The following is a 20451-nucleotide window of genomic DNA, read 5'->3' as shown; positions in this document are numbered from 1 at the left end:
TAGTAAAAACATAGTTAAGTCATATTTTCTTTTGTAAAGCTCTACAAAATTAAAGGTTTATATTTAAATACTTTACACCTAAATGTCACCTATAGTTAAATTTTGGCTAATATGTTTGAAACACTCAGGTAAAAAAGAAACTTTGTCAAGTCTTTAATGTATTATCAAAAATAACCGTGGAACATGCATTACACTTTATAATAAGGTTACTTAAAATATGGATTGTAAATTCTTCTAATTTTCATTAAAACAGATTTAATCTTGACAGGTAGGTTGTTTTGGTCCCTGTGCCCAGTTGAATCCCAGTTGCAAGCAGCTTTCCAGGGAAGTTCAGATTCAGAAGACCTCACTGGTTGAACCACCAGCCAGTGAGGTACTGAGATGAGTGTAGCTCTTCACAGATGGACCACAGCCCAGGAGGGCAGGGCAGCACCCACCATTATCCACATCTGATGTGCTGAAAGGCACTGCATTCTTATTATCTTCTTTTCTGAAGCCCTGGAATGCATCACCTGAGAAATGACTAGCTGTGAAGGCAATTTTGTAATTTTTTAAAATATTTATTTATTCATGCATATAAGAACCAGGGTACAGGCCAGATGTGTGGGAGGGTGAGAGGATTCACCAGAGACAGAGCAGGGAACAGAACAGGAAGACTGAGTGAAACACACTGCTTAGGGGAGCAGTGGGCGAGATAGGAGATGTCTGCCACACCATGTGGGTATCTTCTAGGCCAGCTGGGATTGAAGTCGTGCTGTGGAGGCTATGGACAGCTTCACAGCGCTGTGTTCAACCGTCTGCGCCACCAGGGAGGCCCCAGTTTTTGTAATTTTAATCGACCTTTACCAGCCATTTTGCAAAATCATTGCATCTAGAAATAAGGAATGAATTCTTTTCTACCATGTATCAGACTAAGACCTCTCTTCCAGACTACAATACACCAAAACATGGTGATGAATTTCTGAATGTGCTAGGCAATTTAGGGTGATCATTTGATATAAAATCCACATCCAAAATAGAAGTTTGGTTGTGTAAGCAAAATCAGTTAGTTTTAGGCCAGAAAACTGGCCTAAAAGTGGCAAAAAATGGTGTGTAGACCTGACATACTTTGGGTAAGATTAATGTGGCAGTTGGACATTTAGGAGAAGAAAAGAATTTACAGCAAATGCATCCTGCCATTTTACATCACTTCAGAGAGAGAGAGAGAGGTCTGATGAAGTTGAAATGTCTAACTTCAAGAAACTTCAATTCACACATGCAAAAGTTGTTTGATTTTATTTATGGCCACCAAATTTATATGAATGCCCAATTAAAAACATCAGCTATATTCTTAAAGTATTTCTTTTCTTCATTGTTCTCCAAAGATATATGGACTAACGGGAACAGTAGTTAATGCCAATTTTAAAGGGCTAACATTAGACGTTTTACATGCCATATCCCTGATATTTACCATCCCTTTCAAAGATTAAGTACTTTGGTGAATGCAATCCAGTGATCTAAGTGACAGGAATAGTTCTGTTTTGTAAAACCAGAAATACTGAGAGTGAAGTTATAAAATTTTTAGAAAAAAAAAATCAAAGCCCCTACCTGTTTTCACTATGCTTCCACACATCTCTACCCCAGAGCTTCTGACTCTGAACTTCATGAGAAAAAAAAGTGCTTGTAGAGAAGACTTACGTTCAAATCCCACAGTGCAGTAACTTCCAGAGTTTCATAAAGACACCACACTTCTAGAGCATTGCCTCCACTTTGTGATTCCTCCACGGATAGTTTCCTGGATAAACTCTTACCAACTGGGAGGGTTGTATATCAAATCAGCTCTACACCAAATTATATTTAATAAATTATTTTAATAAAATGCATAGATCCGGGCCTCCCTGGTGGTGCAAGGGGTTAAGATGCAACCTATGAAGCTGTCCACAGCTGTTCGATCCCCGACCAGGGAGATACCCTCATGACGCAGCAGACCTCTCCTGACTCGCCTGCTGCTCCCCTCAGCAGTGTGTTTCAGTAAATCTCCCTGTTGTGTTTCCCGCTCTGTCTCTGGTGAATCCTCTCATCTCCCACACCTCTGGCCACCAAGACCCCAGTTCTTATATGCATAAATAAATAAATCTAAAAAAAATAATAAAAATAACAAAATGCATAGGTCTACTTTTAAGAAATAGTCCATTACAACTCAAAATCATATTTTCTAAGAGGGGGGCAGTTAAATAAGACACTTGGTTTTCTGAGAGAACCCAGGAGAATTTCTGTCAAATTTTAGAATCAGGGGTATCTGTCCTCATGGAATAGCTGTGTGGCTCAAGTTTATTGAAATGTGTGCGTGTGTGTTGAGGTTAGTGAGCTCATGAATTGAGTTCTTTTGACCACAGAAGTTTGGAGAAAGCCCCTGGATCCTTTTGCTCACAGACCAGTTCAATCCCATGGAGAGAAGTGTGATGTTTCAGCCTTTTCACACTTGTCTTTTATTGCTTCAAAATTTCCTGCACAGGCTGGTGCATTTTTGACAGTTCGGTTTCATATTTTTATTTTTGCTCTGAACTCAAAATCAAAATGGCCTCCCACCTCTACCACACACCTGATCCTGCTTAACACCCTGATTTTATCTATGTGTCTATCTTTACAGTCTATAGACACTTTTTTTTATCTTGATTGTATTATGTGATCAGCAGTTGAAGTTACCTAACTATTTTACTGGGAAAATGTAGCATAGGGAATAGCAATCTTGATGGCTCTGTAATAAAAAAAAACTGTTGGCATTATAGATCTTATTATCTAAATTAGATCCTAATTATCTTTCTGAGAAGCCCTACATTAGTTTTTCCTAACATAGCATGTTCTGTATTTTAGATTGTTATACTTTTAAAGAGAAGGCATTAAAAATAATATGTTCCCTCTATATCAAAATTTGAATTTCAGACTTTCACCCAATGTCTCAAAACTGAACCATGTCAGCAGTCATAGATTCCAACCATACCAGATAACTTTGTGACTGGTAATATTCCTCCCTCTGTGCCTTGACACAAACTGCTCTCTTTGCCAGCATTCATTTGCCAAAAGCTTGCCCATTCCTCCAAGTACAGGTCAGTGGTTCTCGACTATACAGACACCAATATGTCACCCCCACGGCTAAAGCAAATATCTGGACTTACACTTAATCAGATTCTGTAGGAATGACTACTTTCTAAAAGCTCCCCAGCTTGATTTTAACTTTAATCCCTTGTTGAAAACTATTCTCCCATGAAGAGTTTCTGGATGCTATCAGTTGGAATCATTTTCTCCCTCTCTTTAATCCCTGAAGCTCCATCACATAAATACCAAGAGATTGAATTACTTTTATCTTCACCTGCTAGTGAGTTTTCTGGATAATTTAAGAATAAAAAACTTACCAGCATTTCCTGGATACTGTCCTAAGTGCATTTTTAAAAATCTCGCTTCATCCTCTAGCCAAAAATTATCATATGATGCATAAGAGAATGTGTCATCTTCAGAATCCAGTGCCATATACAGCATAAAACTGTTTTTTTTTTTACTATATGAAAGGTCTTTTTTAGTCCTAGTCAAAATTCACCTGTAAAAATATGCTTTTAAAAATATATTTTACTACAAATTAGAATAACCCTTTAATATAACAAATCCTTTTTTTGTGTTTCAGCAATTGAGATAGTTTACATAAATCATTTGAGGAACTTACAGCCCCAGCTCAGTTTATCAAAAGTATCACACACAAAAACACATCTTCCCACTTGTTTTCCCTAGATTGGGGATAGTTAATCTCTGTTTTGTTCTTAATCTCCCCAAATGAAATTTTTAAATTCACTTAAACATTAATTAAGAAAAGAAACAAGATTTAGGACCTCCCTGGTGGTGTAGGGGTTAAAGTTTCAGCACTATCAAGCTATTGCCAGACACTTGTATGAGTTGGATCCCTAGCCAGGGAGCTACCCACATGGCACAGCAGACCTCTACTGTCTCTCTCCCACTGCTCCCCTCAGCAATGTATTTCAGTAGATCTGCCTGTTCTGCTCCCCACTCTGTCTCTGATGAGTCCTCTCACCCCCTGTACCTCTGGCCTACACCCCAGTTCTTGTATACAAAAATAAATGAAGATAAATCTTTAAAAAAAAACAAGATTTACATTAAAACATATCAACAATAAGCAACAATAATAAAACAGTTGAAACATTATGACAGGTAAGCAAATTATGTATTCTGATGTAGTTAAGAGATTTAACCTCCAAAACAGCAGTTCCTCATGAAATGTTTTCTGAAAATGCTCAGTTGAAATTATTTTGTTCCATCTCTCAGACTTATGCTTTGTGGGGAAAAAATATTCTGTTATAATGCAGCTGGCCAATTACTAACGAATGGAATCATAATGGAGCAACACTGGAGTATTCTCAGGTTTGGGGTCAATATTTCCAAGACAAGTGTAGATCCAGGAACAATTATTAAGCCCCACATTCAGACCAAATACTTCATACATGCATATTCTAGCCAATGCCTTTCTGCCTTGCTCCACCCATGTGGCACAGCCTAAATCTGTATACCCTGCTCTAGCACAGACCCCTCTACCTGAATCATGAAATTGCTGAACGAGGAGGTAAAGTTCTAGTCAAAATCTCAAGAGTTGGGGAACCCTGTGACAATTTTCAAACTATGAAAACTATAGCCAAGGTAGAATGTCCTCTCCAAGGTATTCACTGACATTTTAGCTACATGCCCAATTAGAAATGAAAAGTTTTCTGAAAATGTACAAAAAGAAAGGGGGCACAGGAAGTGAACTGGTCCCCCAGGGTCTACTTAATCTCTCACAGCCTATGACTCTCCAATTCAGTGTCCCTGCCTAACACCAAATTTAAGAGTTAACAATATGTTTTTCTTAATCTCAAATCTATTTTTTAATATACCAAATAGAGAGCAATCTGTTTATGTGACAGATACCTGCCTGAACACCTTTTTACCATAACACATAATTTCCCCATAGAAATAGGCATAAAATAAGAAAGATAATAATTAACCACCTATTGATTTATGATTACTTAATTTCTGAGGAAGCACTGACTGAATTAATGATGAAAACTACAAGTATATTAACTGTATTCCATAATATACCATTTATTTGGCCTCATTCCTAACATTTTATTACATTTCCTGCCCCTCCTAAAATCACTGGCGTGCAGTAGCATTTTTAGTAGCAGGACTAACACCACTACTTACTGAATCCATAGATGACATTATTAATGGGATGTTAAAGATTTTAATTATAAACACATTAAAATAATAGCATAAAAATCTTCAAAATCACCCAGAGATGTTCCAACTAATGCAAAATTCAATATTTTTCTGTCCAACCAGCAAAAGTGATGTTACCATGTAGCAATAACATAAGAGAATTTTACAATTCTAAGGTTTACAATTCCTAATGTTTACATTTTTCAAATTTTGAACATTGTGGTTTTTATTAATATTTTCAAAAAATGCTACTTCTAGTTCACATAATTTGAATTTGTACAGTCATGTACCTCAGTTTCCCATTTCCCTTGCTTGTGTACACACAGCACATGTCTCAGGAACCTCAGGGTCTGTGACAACTCTGCCCAACCAGCTTTTCGTTCTACAGATACTTGCTGAGTCCCTGGCAGAACCCTGCCCGGTGCACAGGAGACACTTTTGAATTTTCGCCGAAAGTGCATTCCAACAGGTATTCACAAAAGACTTCCAGATCCCAGCTGAGAGATCTGTTTATTTTAAATAATTTGACATATAAAGAGAGTTATTCAACTTATATTTGAAATCCACAAGGATTTGCTATTTTTACTAATGATTTGACTAATAAAGATATAATCTATATTTCGCTGAGCATGATCCCTTCCAGCTCCATCCATGTTGCTGCAAATTGCATGAGTTTATCTTTTTTGATTGTTGAGTAATATTCCATTGTGTATATGTACCACATCTTCTTGGTCCAGTCATCTATTCTGGGGCATTAAGTTGTTTCCATAGCTTACCTATTGTAAACAGTGCTGCTATAAACATAAGGGTGCAGGTGCCCTTTTGAATTAATGTTTCTGTGCCCTTTGGGTAAATACCTAGGAGTGGAATTGCTGTATCATATGAAAGAAATAGAAAAATACCAGATGGTCTCACTCATAGCAGGAATTTAGAAAACCTAAATAAGGGACCAGGAAAAAGACTAATTATAATAAAGTAAAAATAAAAATCAACAAGCAACTACACTACAGGGTGGGGAGGAGGGTGTAGGATCAAAACAAGGGGGCGGTGGGAATTGTATGGGGACTATAACCAAGATGAAAATGCACACATTGTGCAAAAATGAAAAATGATGTAAAATATATAAAATAATATAATAAATAAAAAAGAGAGATATAATCTATAGGTATAATACCAAAAAGAAGAAAAAAGATAGGGGACAAATAAATGAATTTAACTTGAAAGTTCACCAAATCCACCCAGATAGTCCCACCACAGTATTTGGAAATCAGAGACCCCATCTATTCTTTTCTGTATCATCATCCCATCCACTTCCTCTGTAATCCATATAACACTTTATTTTCTTCTTTGATATAAAATTCACATTTCACCCTAAAGCCTAGAGAAAAAGAAGATAATTCCACTGAAAGTTGCAGTAAAATTATATATCGTTTATATATTCAAATTTTTTAATCTCCAGAAATATTATTATAACACAAACATATTGTTAGCATAATTATAGCCCCTGTATCAGTCATTTTTTTAAAATGCACACCGTGTGTGGCATTTTAATGTTATCTTTTTATTTTTCAACTCTACTTTTCAGTTGAGTAATATCAGTACTGATTAGATAAAGCAGATTGATATGTTTCTTTACAAATTAACTATTTCTTTGAATTAAGGAAAAATTTCTTTGATTTTTTTTTTAAGTATTAAATATGCCTATGTGCCTGCTCCTGATTGCTCTTTCCCCCTGGAGCATGGAAGACCTGTGTTCAGACTGCAATTGCGCAGACAGGCATGCCTTGTGTATCATCTTAACAGGAGCTGACATGTAAATTGTCCATAAGAAGACAGCCCCAGGGGCTCCCTACATGTGACAGAGGGAGAAACAGAGCAGTCCTCTCTGTCAGAAACTTCCTGCACAGAGACAGAGAAAGGCAGTGGGAAGGATCTAGGGAGCCAACACTTTCCCACAAAAGAGGCGATTATGCATCCCACTCATCACAAAATTAGAAGCCTTCCCCTTCCACATCTGTTCTGGTCCATTTTTGAATGTGTAGGCGAAATAATTTAGATAATTTTAAAATTATTTCCCACCTAATTCCCAATTTTTTGACATTTTGTCAATGGGCACCAAAAGATAATGTTAGTAACTCTGAGAAACTGATAGTATCTACTTAGAAAAAAATTATTTTAGAGTTTAATAAGGACTATCAATAAGGTATAATATCAGTATCATAAACTTTTATATGCACAAAAAACTACCCAGAAAAATTACATACATAATTTTATATTGCTATATATAATATTAATTACATTGACATATAATATATTCTGTCAATGACACATAATTTCCAGTAGGAATTTCTTCTCAAAATCCTATTAAAGATAGACGTAAAACTAATTTGTTTCATTCAGTTTAAAAATGTATCAGCTTATCAACAGATTTTTTGCTTTAGTGAAAGTTATTTTTAAATTATTAATATCCTATACAATCACAAAAGATTACTTGTCACTCAAAGAAATTATGGCCATGGAAAGGAAGGGAAATCAAAAGTATTTTTAGTAGGCTTCAAGGCAGAGAACACTATTATTTTCTAATGTCCATCAGCTGATTAAAGCAGACAAGTATGGTGCTTAGCTCTGCCTACTCTAAAGATAATATAAGCCCTTGCACCAAAGGGATTTACTTTAAAGAGCATAGAAGATTGAAAAACTCTAGTTCTTTTACTGGTTTATCATTTGAGCAAAGATTCCCAGACAAACAAAGTTATGAAACTGGAACTCTTACCAGTTTATTTTAAAATTTTAAATTAAAATATCTAAACATAAAACAATTGAAATTTTAAGTATAAAGTTGGTTGGATGCTTTTCCTATTTCATATAAGAGAAAACTTTACCTCAAATGAGTAACTAGATCCTTCTGGGTGGATAATATATAAACCACTTGGTGTTTTGGTGACAAAGTCAATGGTATCTTTAATATAGTACAATCTAAACCTAGAAAAGTGAAAACTGTTATTTAGGATATTTTCAAGTGTACGTTTATGACTTAATCATTATTTTACTATAGAGAACTGACAGTGCTATCTGAAATTGTTATAGTTTCCACTAAATGATACAGTGATTTTATTAACTTTTAGAAAGGAAAAAAATCTCAATTTTAGAGCTAAGGAGAAAATACATGGAAGAACTGGTATTAAGGAATTTATACTGCAAAAAACTTTTATTAATAACATATTCATGATTAGTATTCTATACTATTGAAAAGTTTCATTTGGGACCAACATTTATTTAACATTTTATAATTATGCATCTTCTTGCCCAGAAAATAATGCTTTTCAGAATTTAGCTTCTCTTAGGGGCATAATATGTAAAGGAAATCTATGAATGAGAAGAATGAATGAGAAGAAAACCCAAAGAAGTAGATTAACTGCAATGGACACATCCTTGACTACTCTATTTGAGTAGTGGAATCACTATTATCAAGGAGAAAGGACTGGAAACCTGTCACCAAGAAGGAAGTATGCTACACGAGAGCCTGCTCTGGTGGCAATACATACAACTGTGCACCCTATAATCGCCTCTCCAAAACGTGCACTTCCCAAGGGATTGTAGACAGATTGTGTGGATATAGACATTACATTTTACTCTAAGTTGCTTTACTTTGCATTGTATTTATAAATGTAATATATAAATTCAACCCTTACAACATCAATTACCCAGAGAGACAAAATCATGACAGTTTGGGTCAGAGTCAAGTTCTACCCTTCCTAAGGGAGAACCATTAGCTAAGAGACTTCATGTGTAATATCATTATAACAATACACCTATCATTAACACAATGACTACGTACATCATAGTGTTATGCTGACAGCTTATGTGGTAAGGCATATATATGCAAAGAAAAAGTGTCTAGGGCCTCCCTGGTGGCACTGGGGTGAAAGACAGCACTATCAAGCTATCACCAGCCACTGCAGCATGACTTCGATTCCCAGCCGGCCAGGGAGCAGCCCACATGGCACAGCAGACCTCTCCTGTCTTGCCCGCTGCTCCCGTCAGCAGTGTATTTCAGTCAGTCTGCCTGTTCTGCTCCCCAATCTGTCTCTGGTGAATCCTTTCACCCCTACCCCCTGCATCTCTGGCCTGCACCCCAGCTCTTGTATCCATAAATAAATAAATCTTAAAAAAAACTGATTTCCAAAAAAAGTTTATAAAAAAGAAAAAGAAAAAGAAAAAGTGTCTACCACACAGCAAAATACAGATGGTCTCTACAAAAGTTTGGCTTGCCCCTTGGTTTCCGGAAGACTTAGATTTGTTGCCTTTGTTCTGAATGGCTGAGACAGGCTTGAAATAACTTTGTGCTCAGAGCTGTGACAGAAGTTTACAGTGAAGCACTTATGTGGGCTGGAACATGTGCTTTACCATCAGCATCTATATAACTGTGAACAGATTTAGATTGTTCTGGGCTATATAATCTCCTCTGAGGATGATGATCATCAGAGCAAACCCTTATAATGCTCTTATTATGTGTCAGGTAATATTTTAAGAGCTGTATGCTTGTTCGCTCATTTAATACTCATAAGAACGCACATGTTACCATGTGAGGTAGGTGCCCTAGGTGAGGAAACTGACATCAAGAAAATGGCAGATCAGGGACTTGAAGGCAGGTGGTCTAAGGTCAGAGTCTATCCTTTAATCACCATGTTATACCACCTCCCTAAGGGTGGTTATGGGAAATAAATGAGACATACTAAAATGATAAAAACACAAAATAACATGTGAAGGTGCTTGTCTTAGTCCCTGACACATAGGAGATTCTCTGTAACACCTTATACCCTTTCTTTTGCAAGGAAAAAGAAAGATCATAGACTAGGTCCTCAATAATACTTATTTGCTGGAAGCTTTCAGGTATTAGTTCACATTTGTAAAATTTATAGGGCATTTTTCTCAGAGACCCAATTTCCTATTAATTACACCACATTTTAGTACCAAAACTGCTCAATTCCAAATGATTCTGTCTTGTTTCTTTTTCTTTTCAAATTTTATATCCCAATTTAAAACATTTCAAACATGTCAAAGATGCTTTTTATAGGTGAGAGGAATTCTGAAGCTTTATTTTCTTCTAACTGGAGACTAATTCTTAGTAAGTGGTAAAAGGGAACCCAGAATGCAGTTATATAAAGCCATGTTATTTTCAACACATCCAGTTCTTCTGCAACAGCCATGGCTTTCAAAGAGCAGGAAAAACTTCCTGATTTAGGAAAGCGCACATTGTCTGGGTGGAAAACTGCTCCCTGGCAGGCCTCCGGCAGGCTCCTCCAGCTTCCTAGATAAGAGTGCATTAAGTTTTTAAACAGAACTTTCAAATGTACCACCTGCTCAGGAAAATTTGAAGCAATAAAAGACAAGAATGAAAAGGCTGAAACACTACACTTCTCACTATGGGACTAAACTAGTCTGTGAGCAAAAGACCTGGTCTGCTTTCTCCAAACTCCTGTGGTCAAAATGAGAACTCGATTCCTGAGCTCACTAACTTCAACACACACACACACACACACACACACACACATACACACACACACACACACACACACGAGGGGCTCCCTGGTGGTGCAGGGGTTAAATTCTCAGCATTATCAAGCTATTGGCAGCCACTGTGGCAAGAGTTGGACCCCTGGCGAGGGAGCTAAAGCACATATAGTGCAGCAGACCTCTCCTGTCTCACCTGCTGCTCCCCTCAGCAGTGTTTTTGAATAGATCTGACTCTTTGTCTCTGGTGAATCCTCTCATCCCCCATCCCTGCACCTCTGACCTACACCCCAGTTTTTGTATGCATAAATAAATTTAAGTCAGTTTCCTTACACTTGACTTCACTGGCCACTCTCCACTGCCAGCCCCCTACCCCTAAACCTCTGCCCCCACAAAATCCAAATAGTTCCTCAGAACCAGGTGTACTATCCTTCTTCCCTGACCTTTGCCACTTTTGCAGCATATATTCATCTTTCATGACTCATCCCTCAGGCCTTATCATCTGTGAATTTCTTGGATGTCAGATCTCAAGTCTCAAATTTCTCTTTTGTGTATTCTAACAGCATTCATAGTGTATTTTTTCAATACCTTCTCTTTTTGCTCCCCTAGACCATATGCTCCTCAAATGAGGTGTTCTTTTTTCCTTCCTGTTTGCCTGGTGTTTACTATGGTGCCTCTAACATATAGGTATTAAATAGATGTCTAGGTAGGACTGCATTAAAAAATTAAAAGACTGTCTCTCTAGCTAATTATATCACCTTATGTCAGTGTACACTTGCACTGTTAAACATCCATATCTGGTTAGATAAATAATCCAAGGAAATCATATGTTCATCCATCAAATTTCTTAGTAGTTTTTTGGTACTTCTTGTATAAGAAACAATTGAATTTTGTAAATTTCCTTAAATCACAATAAAAAGTATTTGCTAAATATTGTATTGCTATTAAAAATAACTATAGTGAAAAACCATGAATATATGATCTTGAATAAATATTCAAGTAAACATATTAATATTTCATTCTGTCTAAAGACTCAGAGTTGTATATTCTAGTTAGTATTATTATGACTCAGGAATAACCAAGAAAATATGTTGTCAACATTTCTTAATGAAAATTTGCCTCGTAATAATTTATAGTATCCCAAATAATTTAATCTGATATAACTGAGAGACAGTATCCTCAGTATCAGTTCTCATTTTAGAAGATGAGAGGTATTGAAACAGGAAGCATAAAGAAAGAATTATACTAAGTGAAATAAATCAGAAGGAAAAGACATATATATAGGATGATTTCACTCACATGTGGAATATAGAGAAACAAAACAAAAGACCTGACAACACTAAACCAAAACAAATCCTACACATATGAATGCAGAATTGAGGCTACCAGAGGAGGGGGTACGGGTGTGGAAACAAAGTGGGTAGGGGGCCCAATGATCTACTGTGAAGAACTATTGGTACTTTATGGTGGCCATGGTGTGGTGACATAAATCTGACATAGGTGTGAACCTATATCCCTAAATCATATGCAGTGTTGTAAACCAATGTTACCTCAATTTAAAAAAAAATCAATAAAACATTATAACATTATAAGGGTGTCCCTGGCGCCCCAGGGGTGAGCTCTCAGTGCTATCACCTAAGTTCGATCCCCAGCCAGGAAGCAAACACACATGTCACAGCAGACCTCTCCTGTCTCACCACTACTCCCCTTCGCATTGTATTTCAGTAAATCTGCCTGCTCTGCTTCCCACTCTGTCTCTGGTGAATCCTTTCACTGGCCCCTCTTCTCACCCCGCACCAGGTCTACATTATAAAGAAAAATTAACATTATAAACCAACATTTACATATATGGAATTTAAAACCACATCTTCTCATGGTATTGAATGCATTACATTAGCTCTCACTCTGACATTGTTTTGAATAAAATGTTCTAATTCATATAGCTATCTTTGAAATATGAAGTTTCTAGAACAGTTCCTTTTAAAACAAGTGAAATTTTTATTACCTACCAGATATTTCATTATCACAGTTAATCAGAAAGTTGCTGGCTAGTTTTTATAATTTCTTTAAAAATTTGTAATTTCTTCATAAATTTTCCACAAGAAATGTGTTATAAGTAAATCCTCAGTTTATGGTCTCCACAGTTCAAAATTATTATCATTTAAGGAGAGCCTCAGCATTTCTAGTAAATACTTTTTCCATATTTGTGAGTATAATCAATCTCTCAGACTTCTAATATATATCTTGAAAACTGTATCATTATGCTTTCTTGATGCTAAGATAATATTGCTAAAATTCTTACCATAGAATGATGTATGTATGGCTTTTCCTCAAAGCAAAATGCATATATTTAAGAACACAAGTGAGGCCTGGGAAAGATACTTTTATTTTTCTTGGAGAAATGAAAAACTTCAATTATCAGTAAGCTCTCTGTGGAAAGAACTACAATGCAGAGTTTGGAAAGTGTACAAAAAACCCCCAGAAGCCAATACTTACTAGTTTCTATGCCCTTGTTTAAAGGAACACCTTTCATATGAAAAACAAGGTGGGCCTCCCTGGTAGCACAAGGGATTAAGGCACAGCACTATGAAACAATCCACAGTCACATGGTGCAGCAGACCTCTCCTATCTCACCTGCTGCTCCCCTCAACAGTGTATTGCAGTACATCTGCCTGTTCTGCTCCCCACTTGGTCTCTGGTGAATTCTCTCACCACCCCCCTGCATCTCTGGCCTTCACCCCAGCTCTTGTATGCATAAACAAATCTTTAAAAAAATGCAAAACAAGGTGACCTCTAGAGATCCTGACATTTCAAGTTATATGAAATCTTTTTCATCACTACTTGCCTGATTTATAAATCCAGGCTTTGGGCATATAGACAATAGCTAGATGATGAGATACAGAGATGACACATAGATAGATAGATAGATAGATAGATAGATAGATAGATAGATAGATAGATAGATAGATAGATAGATAGACAGGTAATGCACTTGTAAAATCATAGTTTTATGAGTGCATTTTTTATGGTCTTGGAAAAATGCTTTTGATAAGACAGATATACCTCAATAATCAGGTTACATAAAAACAGGAAGGAAGGAGATATGAGAGATGTAGTAGGAAGAATATTAAATGAAACTATTTCTACAAAATACTAAGCAGAATTTAGTCAATGTGGACATCCAGAGCAGATAACTCAGATATAAAATATGCTTCTAATTGAACTTAGTTTATCGATTATGATGATATTAACCACATCATTGCCAAATTTCTGGGACCCTTACTTGTATGTGTTAAATCTATAATGTTGAAATTTCAGAAATTTTGAACACAAAGGAACAATTGCTACTGAAAATGACAACTCTCTGATGATCAATGTCTGTGATGAGTCTTCAAATTCTACCTTACCATGGCTCCTTCTCTTCTTTATATAATCATTACCTGAAAATTAAGAAGCAAAGGCAAACATGTTTCTGAGTCTTGTTTTCTCCATCTCCTTTCTTAGCCTAAGAATTACAGGGCAGTGACTAGACCATAGTTTCCACAATACTAGCAAAGTGACTGTACACAAGAGGCACTCAAATATTAATAAAGTGAAATTTTAAGCAAATTATCTATTCTCCTCAACTATTTTTTTTGTTTTTTTTTATAATAAGTTTTTGTTTATTTATCATACTTCAGACTTAATCTTAAGTGAGACTTTCTTTAAAAATTGCATTAATGAGGGCCTCCCCGGTGGCGCAGCGGTTGAGCACTGGGTTGCGAAGCTGCCCGCAGCCTCTGCAGTGCCGGTTCGATCCCCGGCTGCTCCCCGGCCACTGGAGGAGGGTCCCACATGGCACGCAGACCTCTCCTGCCACCCGCTGCTCCCCTCAGCAGTGTACTTCGGTCCTTCTGCCTGCTCTGCTCCCTGCTCTGGCTCTGGTGAATTCTCTCACCCTCCCGCGCTTCTGACTGTACCCAGTGCATGTATAAGCAAAACAAACAAACAAACAAATAAATAAATAAAACATGCCTCTATTTAAAAAAAAAAAAATTGCATTAATGAGCAAGAACCATATGGCTTGAGATGGAGATATTGCAAGAGTGGCATAAATCCAGCTGTCCATTTCCAGCACATAAGCATGTTTTATTTGCTGCTTAATTGTTTTTTGTAAAGGAATTTGCTTATGTGCTAAGTACACATAAAATATTTTATATTCTTTATGTATAGTTAATAAGAGATACTCCATCATCATTATTATTTCACGGGTACACAGTAACTTTCCTTTGAGTAATTCATATAATTTATAACCAAATCACAAGACCATTTATGTAAATATTTTGCATGCTTACTTAACAACCTTAAAGCTTGCCATGTGTTCACATTCATGGTGTCAAAAATAATTTATATGGGTCAGTTGTAATGAAATGGATTTTATTGATTTAATTTTCTGTTTATTCAAGCTGTGGAATTGGGAAGTGGAAGCACAAGAGGCTAAATCAGGAGAAAATATAACATGTCAACCTCAATTATCAATTATTTTTTGCTAATTGTATGAAATATATCTGTTGGGGGGGCAAAATGAAGCGAACTAAGGAAACTGGGGGAAAAATGTGCTCTGAATGAATATGTGAATTAATATAATGCATTTCTTACTTTTAAAGTGTCCTAATGTTGGGGCCTCCCCGGTGGCGCAGCGGTTGAGCGCTGGGTTGCGAAGCTGCCCGCAGCCTCTGCGGTGCCGGTTCGATCCCCAGCTGCTCCCCGGCCACCAGAGGAGGGTCCCACATGGCGCGCAGACCTCCCCTGCCGCCCGCTGCTCCCCTCAGCAGTGCACTTCGGTCCCTCTGCCTGCTCTGCTCCCTGCTCTGGCTCTGGTGAATTCTCTCACCCTCCCGCTCTTCTGACTGTACCCAGTGCATGTATAAACAAATAAATAAATAAATAATAAAAAAAAATAAAGTGTCCTAATGTTTTAAATGATTTTTTCTAATTACCTTTTTTTCTAAAATAATAAATTTTATTTTTATATTCCCCATACAATTGCAACCCCCCCATTCTGACCCCAATCCCTCCCCTCCCACCCCCCACCCCCCAAAAAGTGTCTCTGGTTCATAGTTTTTTGTTGATTTTGATTTTCACTTTCCTATAGTTATTCATTTTCCTGGTCCATTATCTAAGTTCTCTAGATTCCTGCCATGAGTGAGACCATCCGGTACCTTTCTTTTTCTTTCTGGCTTATTTCGCTGAGCATGATCCCTTCCAGCGCCATCCATGTTGCTGCAAATTGCATGTGTTTATCTTTTTTGAATGCTGAGTAATATTCCATGGTATATATGTACCACATCTTCTTGATCCAGTCATCTATTTTTGGGCATTTGGGCTGTTTCCAAAGCTTAGCTATTGTAAACAGTGCTGCTATAAACATGGGGGTGCAGGTGTTCTTTGGAATTGATGTTTCTGTGTCCTTTGGGTAAATACCTAGAAGTGGAATTGCTGGATCATATGGAAGCTCTATGTTTAGTAGGTCCAGAAATCTCCACACAACTATGACTATTTAAACCAAACATTCTTACCTTTCATTCCACTGAAACTCTCAGAGTTTCTCCAATAAGCACTATGGGAGGGTTGGAAGTCTGGGATAGAAGGCCTGCATTTGAGGGGCCTACCTAGTGGCACAAGGAGTTAAGACCCAGCACTGTGAAGCTACCCGTTGCATCACAAATTCGATCCCCGGCCAGGGAGGTAATCCACGTGGCACAGCAGACCTCTCCTGACTCGCCCGTTGCTCCCCTCAGCATTGTATTTCAGTGATCTGCCTGTTCTGTTCCCCAGTCTGTCTCTGGTGAATCCTCTCAGCCCCCTGATACACCTTTGGCCTGTACCCCAGTCCTTGTATGCATATATAAATAAATCTTTAAAAAAAAAAAAAAAAGAAGGCCTGCATTTGAATCTCGATCCTTTACTCCTTTGCTCTGGGACATTGGCTATATGAGCTAATAACTTAATTACCTTTTTGTAGAATGAAGGATTGTTGTGTGAAGCCAGTAATTTACTATGCACTAAGTTCTTTGCACACGCATATAAGGCAACAAGGACTTAGATGTGGTGATGCCATCATCATCATCATCATCATCATTTGACTCATCTATAATTCTAACATTGCTGGTATTATTGATGACCTTTATAATCTACATTATACATTACGAGTAGGGGCATATATTTTCTTTTCTTTTCTTTTTTTTTAAAGATTTATTTATTCATTTATACAAGCACTGGGTACAGTCAGAAGCACGGGAGGGTGAGAGAATTCACCAGAGCCAGACCAGGGAGCAGAACAGGCAGAAGGACTGAAGTATACTGCTGAGGGGAGCAGCGGGCGGCAGGAGAGGTCTGTGTGCCATGTGGGACCCTCATCCGTCTGCTGGGGATCGAACCGGCAGTGCAGAGGCTGCAGGCAGCTTCACAACCCAGTGCTCAACCGCTGCGCCACTGGGGAGGCCCAGGGCATATATTTTCTTTAACCATAAGTTTCTAGTTGAATTCTTGTGAAAATGGCAAGATTTTAGCAATTTGAAAGCATCCAGATGTTAAAATTCTTTGTTCTTTCACAGCTTGCCCAGACACAAATTTAGGAAAAATTTGAGCAAGAAAATACTTCAGCAGAAAATGGAAAAAACAGCCTCAGCCAAGATGAAAATGAAAGCTCACCACAGCTGCCTCACATGAATCAACAGTTCTAACAAGCACCCAATCAGGTAGTGTGTGAACATGCCATGTAACCATAAAGGGGTTATAACTAGTTTCCTTTGTAAATAGAAGATAATTAATAATTTATAACATCATGTTAATAAAGTTGGCGCCTCACATGCAAGATGAAAGTCCACTATTCCTCTTCCCACTCAGAACCAATTTCTTCCATTTCAGTAAGTGGCAATACCCTTTATTCACTCCCAAGTCTGAGAATGATATTTGATTCTTTCTGGTGTTTTTTTGTTTTTGTTTTTGTTTTTGTTTTCATTCTTATGCCACAGCCATTCATCAGCACATCCTATTAACTCAGGTTAAAATGTTGAACACTTCTTAGGCCTCCCTGGTGGTGCAAGGGATTGAGCACAGCCCTATGGGGTGGTCCGCAGCCTCCGTAGCAAGGGTTCGATCCCCGGCCAGCCAGGACGCAATCCACATGGTGTAGCAGACCTCTCCTGACCCGCCCGCTGCACCCCTCAGCAGTGTATTTCAGTCAGTCTGCCTGTTCTGTTCCCCACTCTGTCTCTGGTGAATCCTCTCACCCCACCCCCACGTCCTACCCCACATCTCTGGCCTGTATCCCAGCTCTTGTATGCATGGATAGGTAAATCTTAAAAAAAAAAAAAAAAAGTTGAACACTTTGCTTGCCTCCATTGCTACATTCGTAGCCTAGATCTCCACAATCTCTCCCTTAACCTAAAATAACAACATTTGTTTTTGTTTCTAGTCCTGTCCCTTATAATCTAGTTTCCCTACAGCAGCTAGAGTGATTCTTTATTTAAAGGTTAATTAGATATTACTTTCCTACTCTAAGTTCTCCAGTGGCTTTCACTCCATTGGAAGATATATCTTATATTAATCCCTTCCATATTAGGTAAGTCCCAGTGAATCTGAAGTAGTTCTCCAATCTCATGTCCTAGCACAAGTCCTCTAGTTCACTGCTCTGGAACCACTGTTCTGGTCTTGCTCTTTGAACATATCAAATATAATTCTGCCCTCAAAGCATCCTCTGTCTGTAATATATTCTTCATCCAGATATTTGGATGAAGGTTAGCCTCCTTTCTATATTCAGACCTCTGTCCTAATTTCCCCTCCTTAGAGGCCTTCCCTGAGTATCCTATCAAAAATAGAACTGACACCAATTTCTATCCCCCTACATTACTCCATTTTTCTTCATAGCATTTTCGCTACCTAATATATTCTAGTGAATAAGAAACAATAAGTACAAGCTTTATGAGTACAGGGTCTTTGCCATTTTGCTCACCACTGTATCTCAGCACCTAGGAAGTGCTTCACACTTAGAAAATACTCAATATATAATAAAAGAATGAATTGTTTTCTGGTCCTGAAGTAGGGAAGAATTAAGCAGTATGTTTAATTCAGCTATTTCTTCTAACAAAATGTATTGACTTTAGTATATTATTCTTTTATTGCTGAAATCATACTTCTTTCCTGTTGAGAAAAAATTATGTCTTAAAGTTATCTATTTTCCAAATATCTAAAGGGCTTGTTTATAGACTACAGGATATATAACTTTTTAAAATGTGGGATGCTTATTTTTTGAAGAAAGAAGTAATATAAAGGTCAAAAATAGATTCTGATTAAAAAATTTGGCAATATTGTGTTTAAAATTTCTATTCTTCATGATTATATTGTAAAGCAATATTTAAATGAAGAATGATTACATGAGCAAGCATTTGTGGGCAACTGAGAAACCTAGTCACATTTCTTAATGCTAATATACCATGCAACAAAGTAATGAGATACCTACACATTACAAGATGCCAAACTAATAGCAAAATTTATATTGCAAATAGCAGCCACAATCTTCTCACTTTTATTTGTACTTCATACTGCCCCACTTGGCTTACTGTTCCTAAATGTGCCCTGGAGAAACACACTTGTGATGCTAGCAATGGGAAATGAATCAAGGTCAACACCCGTGGCTAGGCCAGTTTAAAACTTGCCAAGATAGTTAATTGTCCATATGACCATATCTAACCTTCCTTTGCCAAGATTACATATTCGGCTCTGCAGCATGGTTCTGAAGAGGGCTTATTATGCCTTTTGAGTTTCAAATCAAAACTGGATTTGTTGTGGCACTTAAAATCTTAACCAGAGCACATTCCAATTTGAGTCATTGCATTCAATTTTGCAAACTGTTTTAAATAACTTCAACTGGAAAATTTTGTTATTTGAACTCTGAAAATGAGCAAATTGATTCTTAAGGACAAGGCATTTGGATAGTGGGTGAGTGATTTTTATTCAGTTTGTACATTCTGCTTCCAATCTGGGTTTTTTTCCCACCAAAAAAAACCAAAAAAAAGACCTGGCTGTAACACTGTCGTTTGTATGTACTTTTACAGTGGAACCCAACAAATTGTTTCAGCTTATTTTCAAATTTTCATTTGCATAGTTACTATAATTATGACTCAAAAACCGATTCAATTTTCCATACCTCTTGAAACAATTTCAAAAGGATGATCTCTTTTTGGCGTATCATCCCAGGAGATTGCTAGATTAAATCTGGCTTTCTTTCTTTCCAGGCCTTCTATGCCTTGATGGTCTATTTCCCGAATCTGGCAGCAAGGCAGGCACCAATTGGAGTCTTAGAAACGCTGGCCTTATTAGTAGGGATGCGGCTGTTGTGGAGTGGATGGGAAAATTCAGAGAAAGGAAATTTCCACTTTACAAAGCTTTTTCCTTTTTTAAAACAGATGATGTTTCAGAATAGTGATGCCCCGGAAAGGTTCGCAACTCAAACCCCACAGCAGGATTCGGTAGTTAGCAAGCCCTACACCGAACGATCCCCCAGGCAATCATTTCAGAATCCCCTGTTGGCCTGCATCTGGGGATTTCATATCTCACTGTCTTTCATCGCTCGCAATACACCCACGAAAACATCCTCTCAAAAGAGAAGAGAGAGGGCCTCCCTGGTGGCGCAGTGGGTTGAGCACCGCACTGTGA

At 37.5% G+C, this 20451-nt stretch overlaps 2 protein-coding genes across 4 annotated transcripts in view; one reads left to right on the top strand and one right to left on the bottom strand.

The window, feature by feature from the left end:
• Positions 1-206: 206 nt before the first annotated feature.
• On the bottom strand, positions 207-20362 carry ANGPTL5 (angiopoietin like 5). Its single transcript, XM_054693905.1, is given in 12 exon segments — positions 207-280; positions 283-372; positions 375-512; positions 3393-3524; positions 3527-3574; positions 6456-6540; positions 6542-6580; positions 8121-8206; positions 8209-8220; positions 10664-10756; positions 11534-11653; positions 20353-20362. Coding segments are annotated over 12 exon segments (927 nt in total).
• CEP126 (centrosomal protein 126) overlaps positions 17353-20451 on the top strand; it is a 92778-nt gene continuing 89679 nt past the window's right edge. For 2 of the 3 annotated variants that reach the window (XM_054693255.1, XM_054693254.1), the window contains exon 1: positions 17353-17492. The gene's annotated coding sequence lies outside the window, so the exon portion shown is untranslated. The remainder of the gene's footprint in view (positions 17493-20451) is intronic. The other variant, XM_054693257.1, reaches the window with a different exon arrangement.

The sequence above is a fragment of the Talpa occidentalis genome, unplaced genomic scaffold (assembly GCF_014898055.3).
Source record: "Talpa occidentalis isolate TD23 unplaced genomic scaffold, MPIMG_talOcc4v2.1 talOcc4.12, whole genome shotgun sequence".
NCBI lineage: Eukaryota > Metazoa > Chordata > Mammalia > Eulipotyphla > Talpidae > Talpa > Talpa occidentalis.
This window is presented reverse-complemented; position numbering and strand designations above follow the sequence as displayed.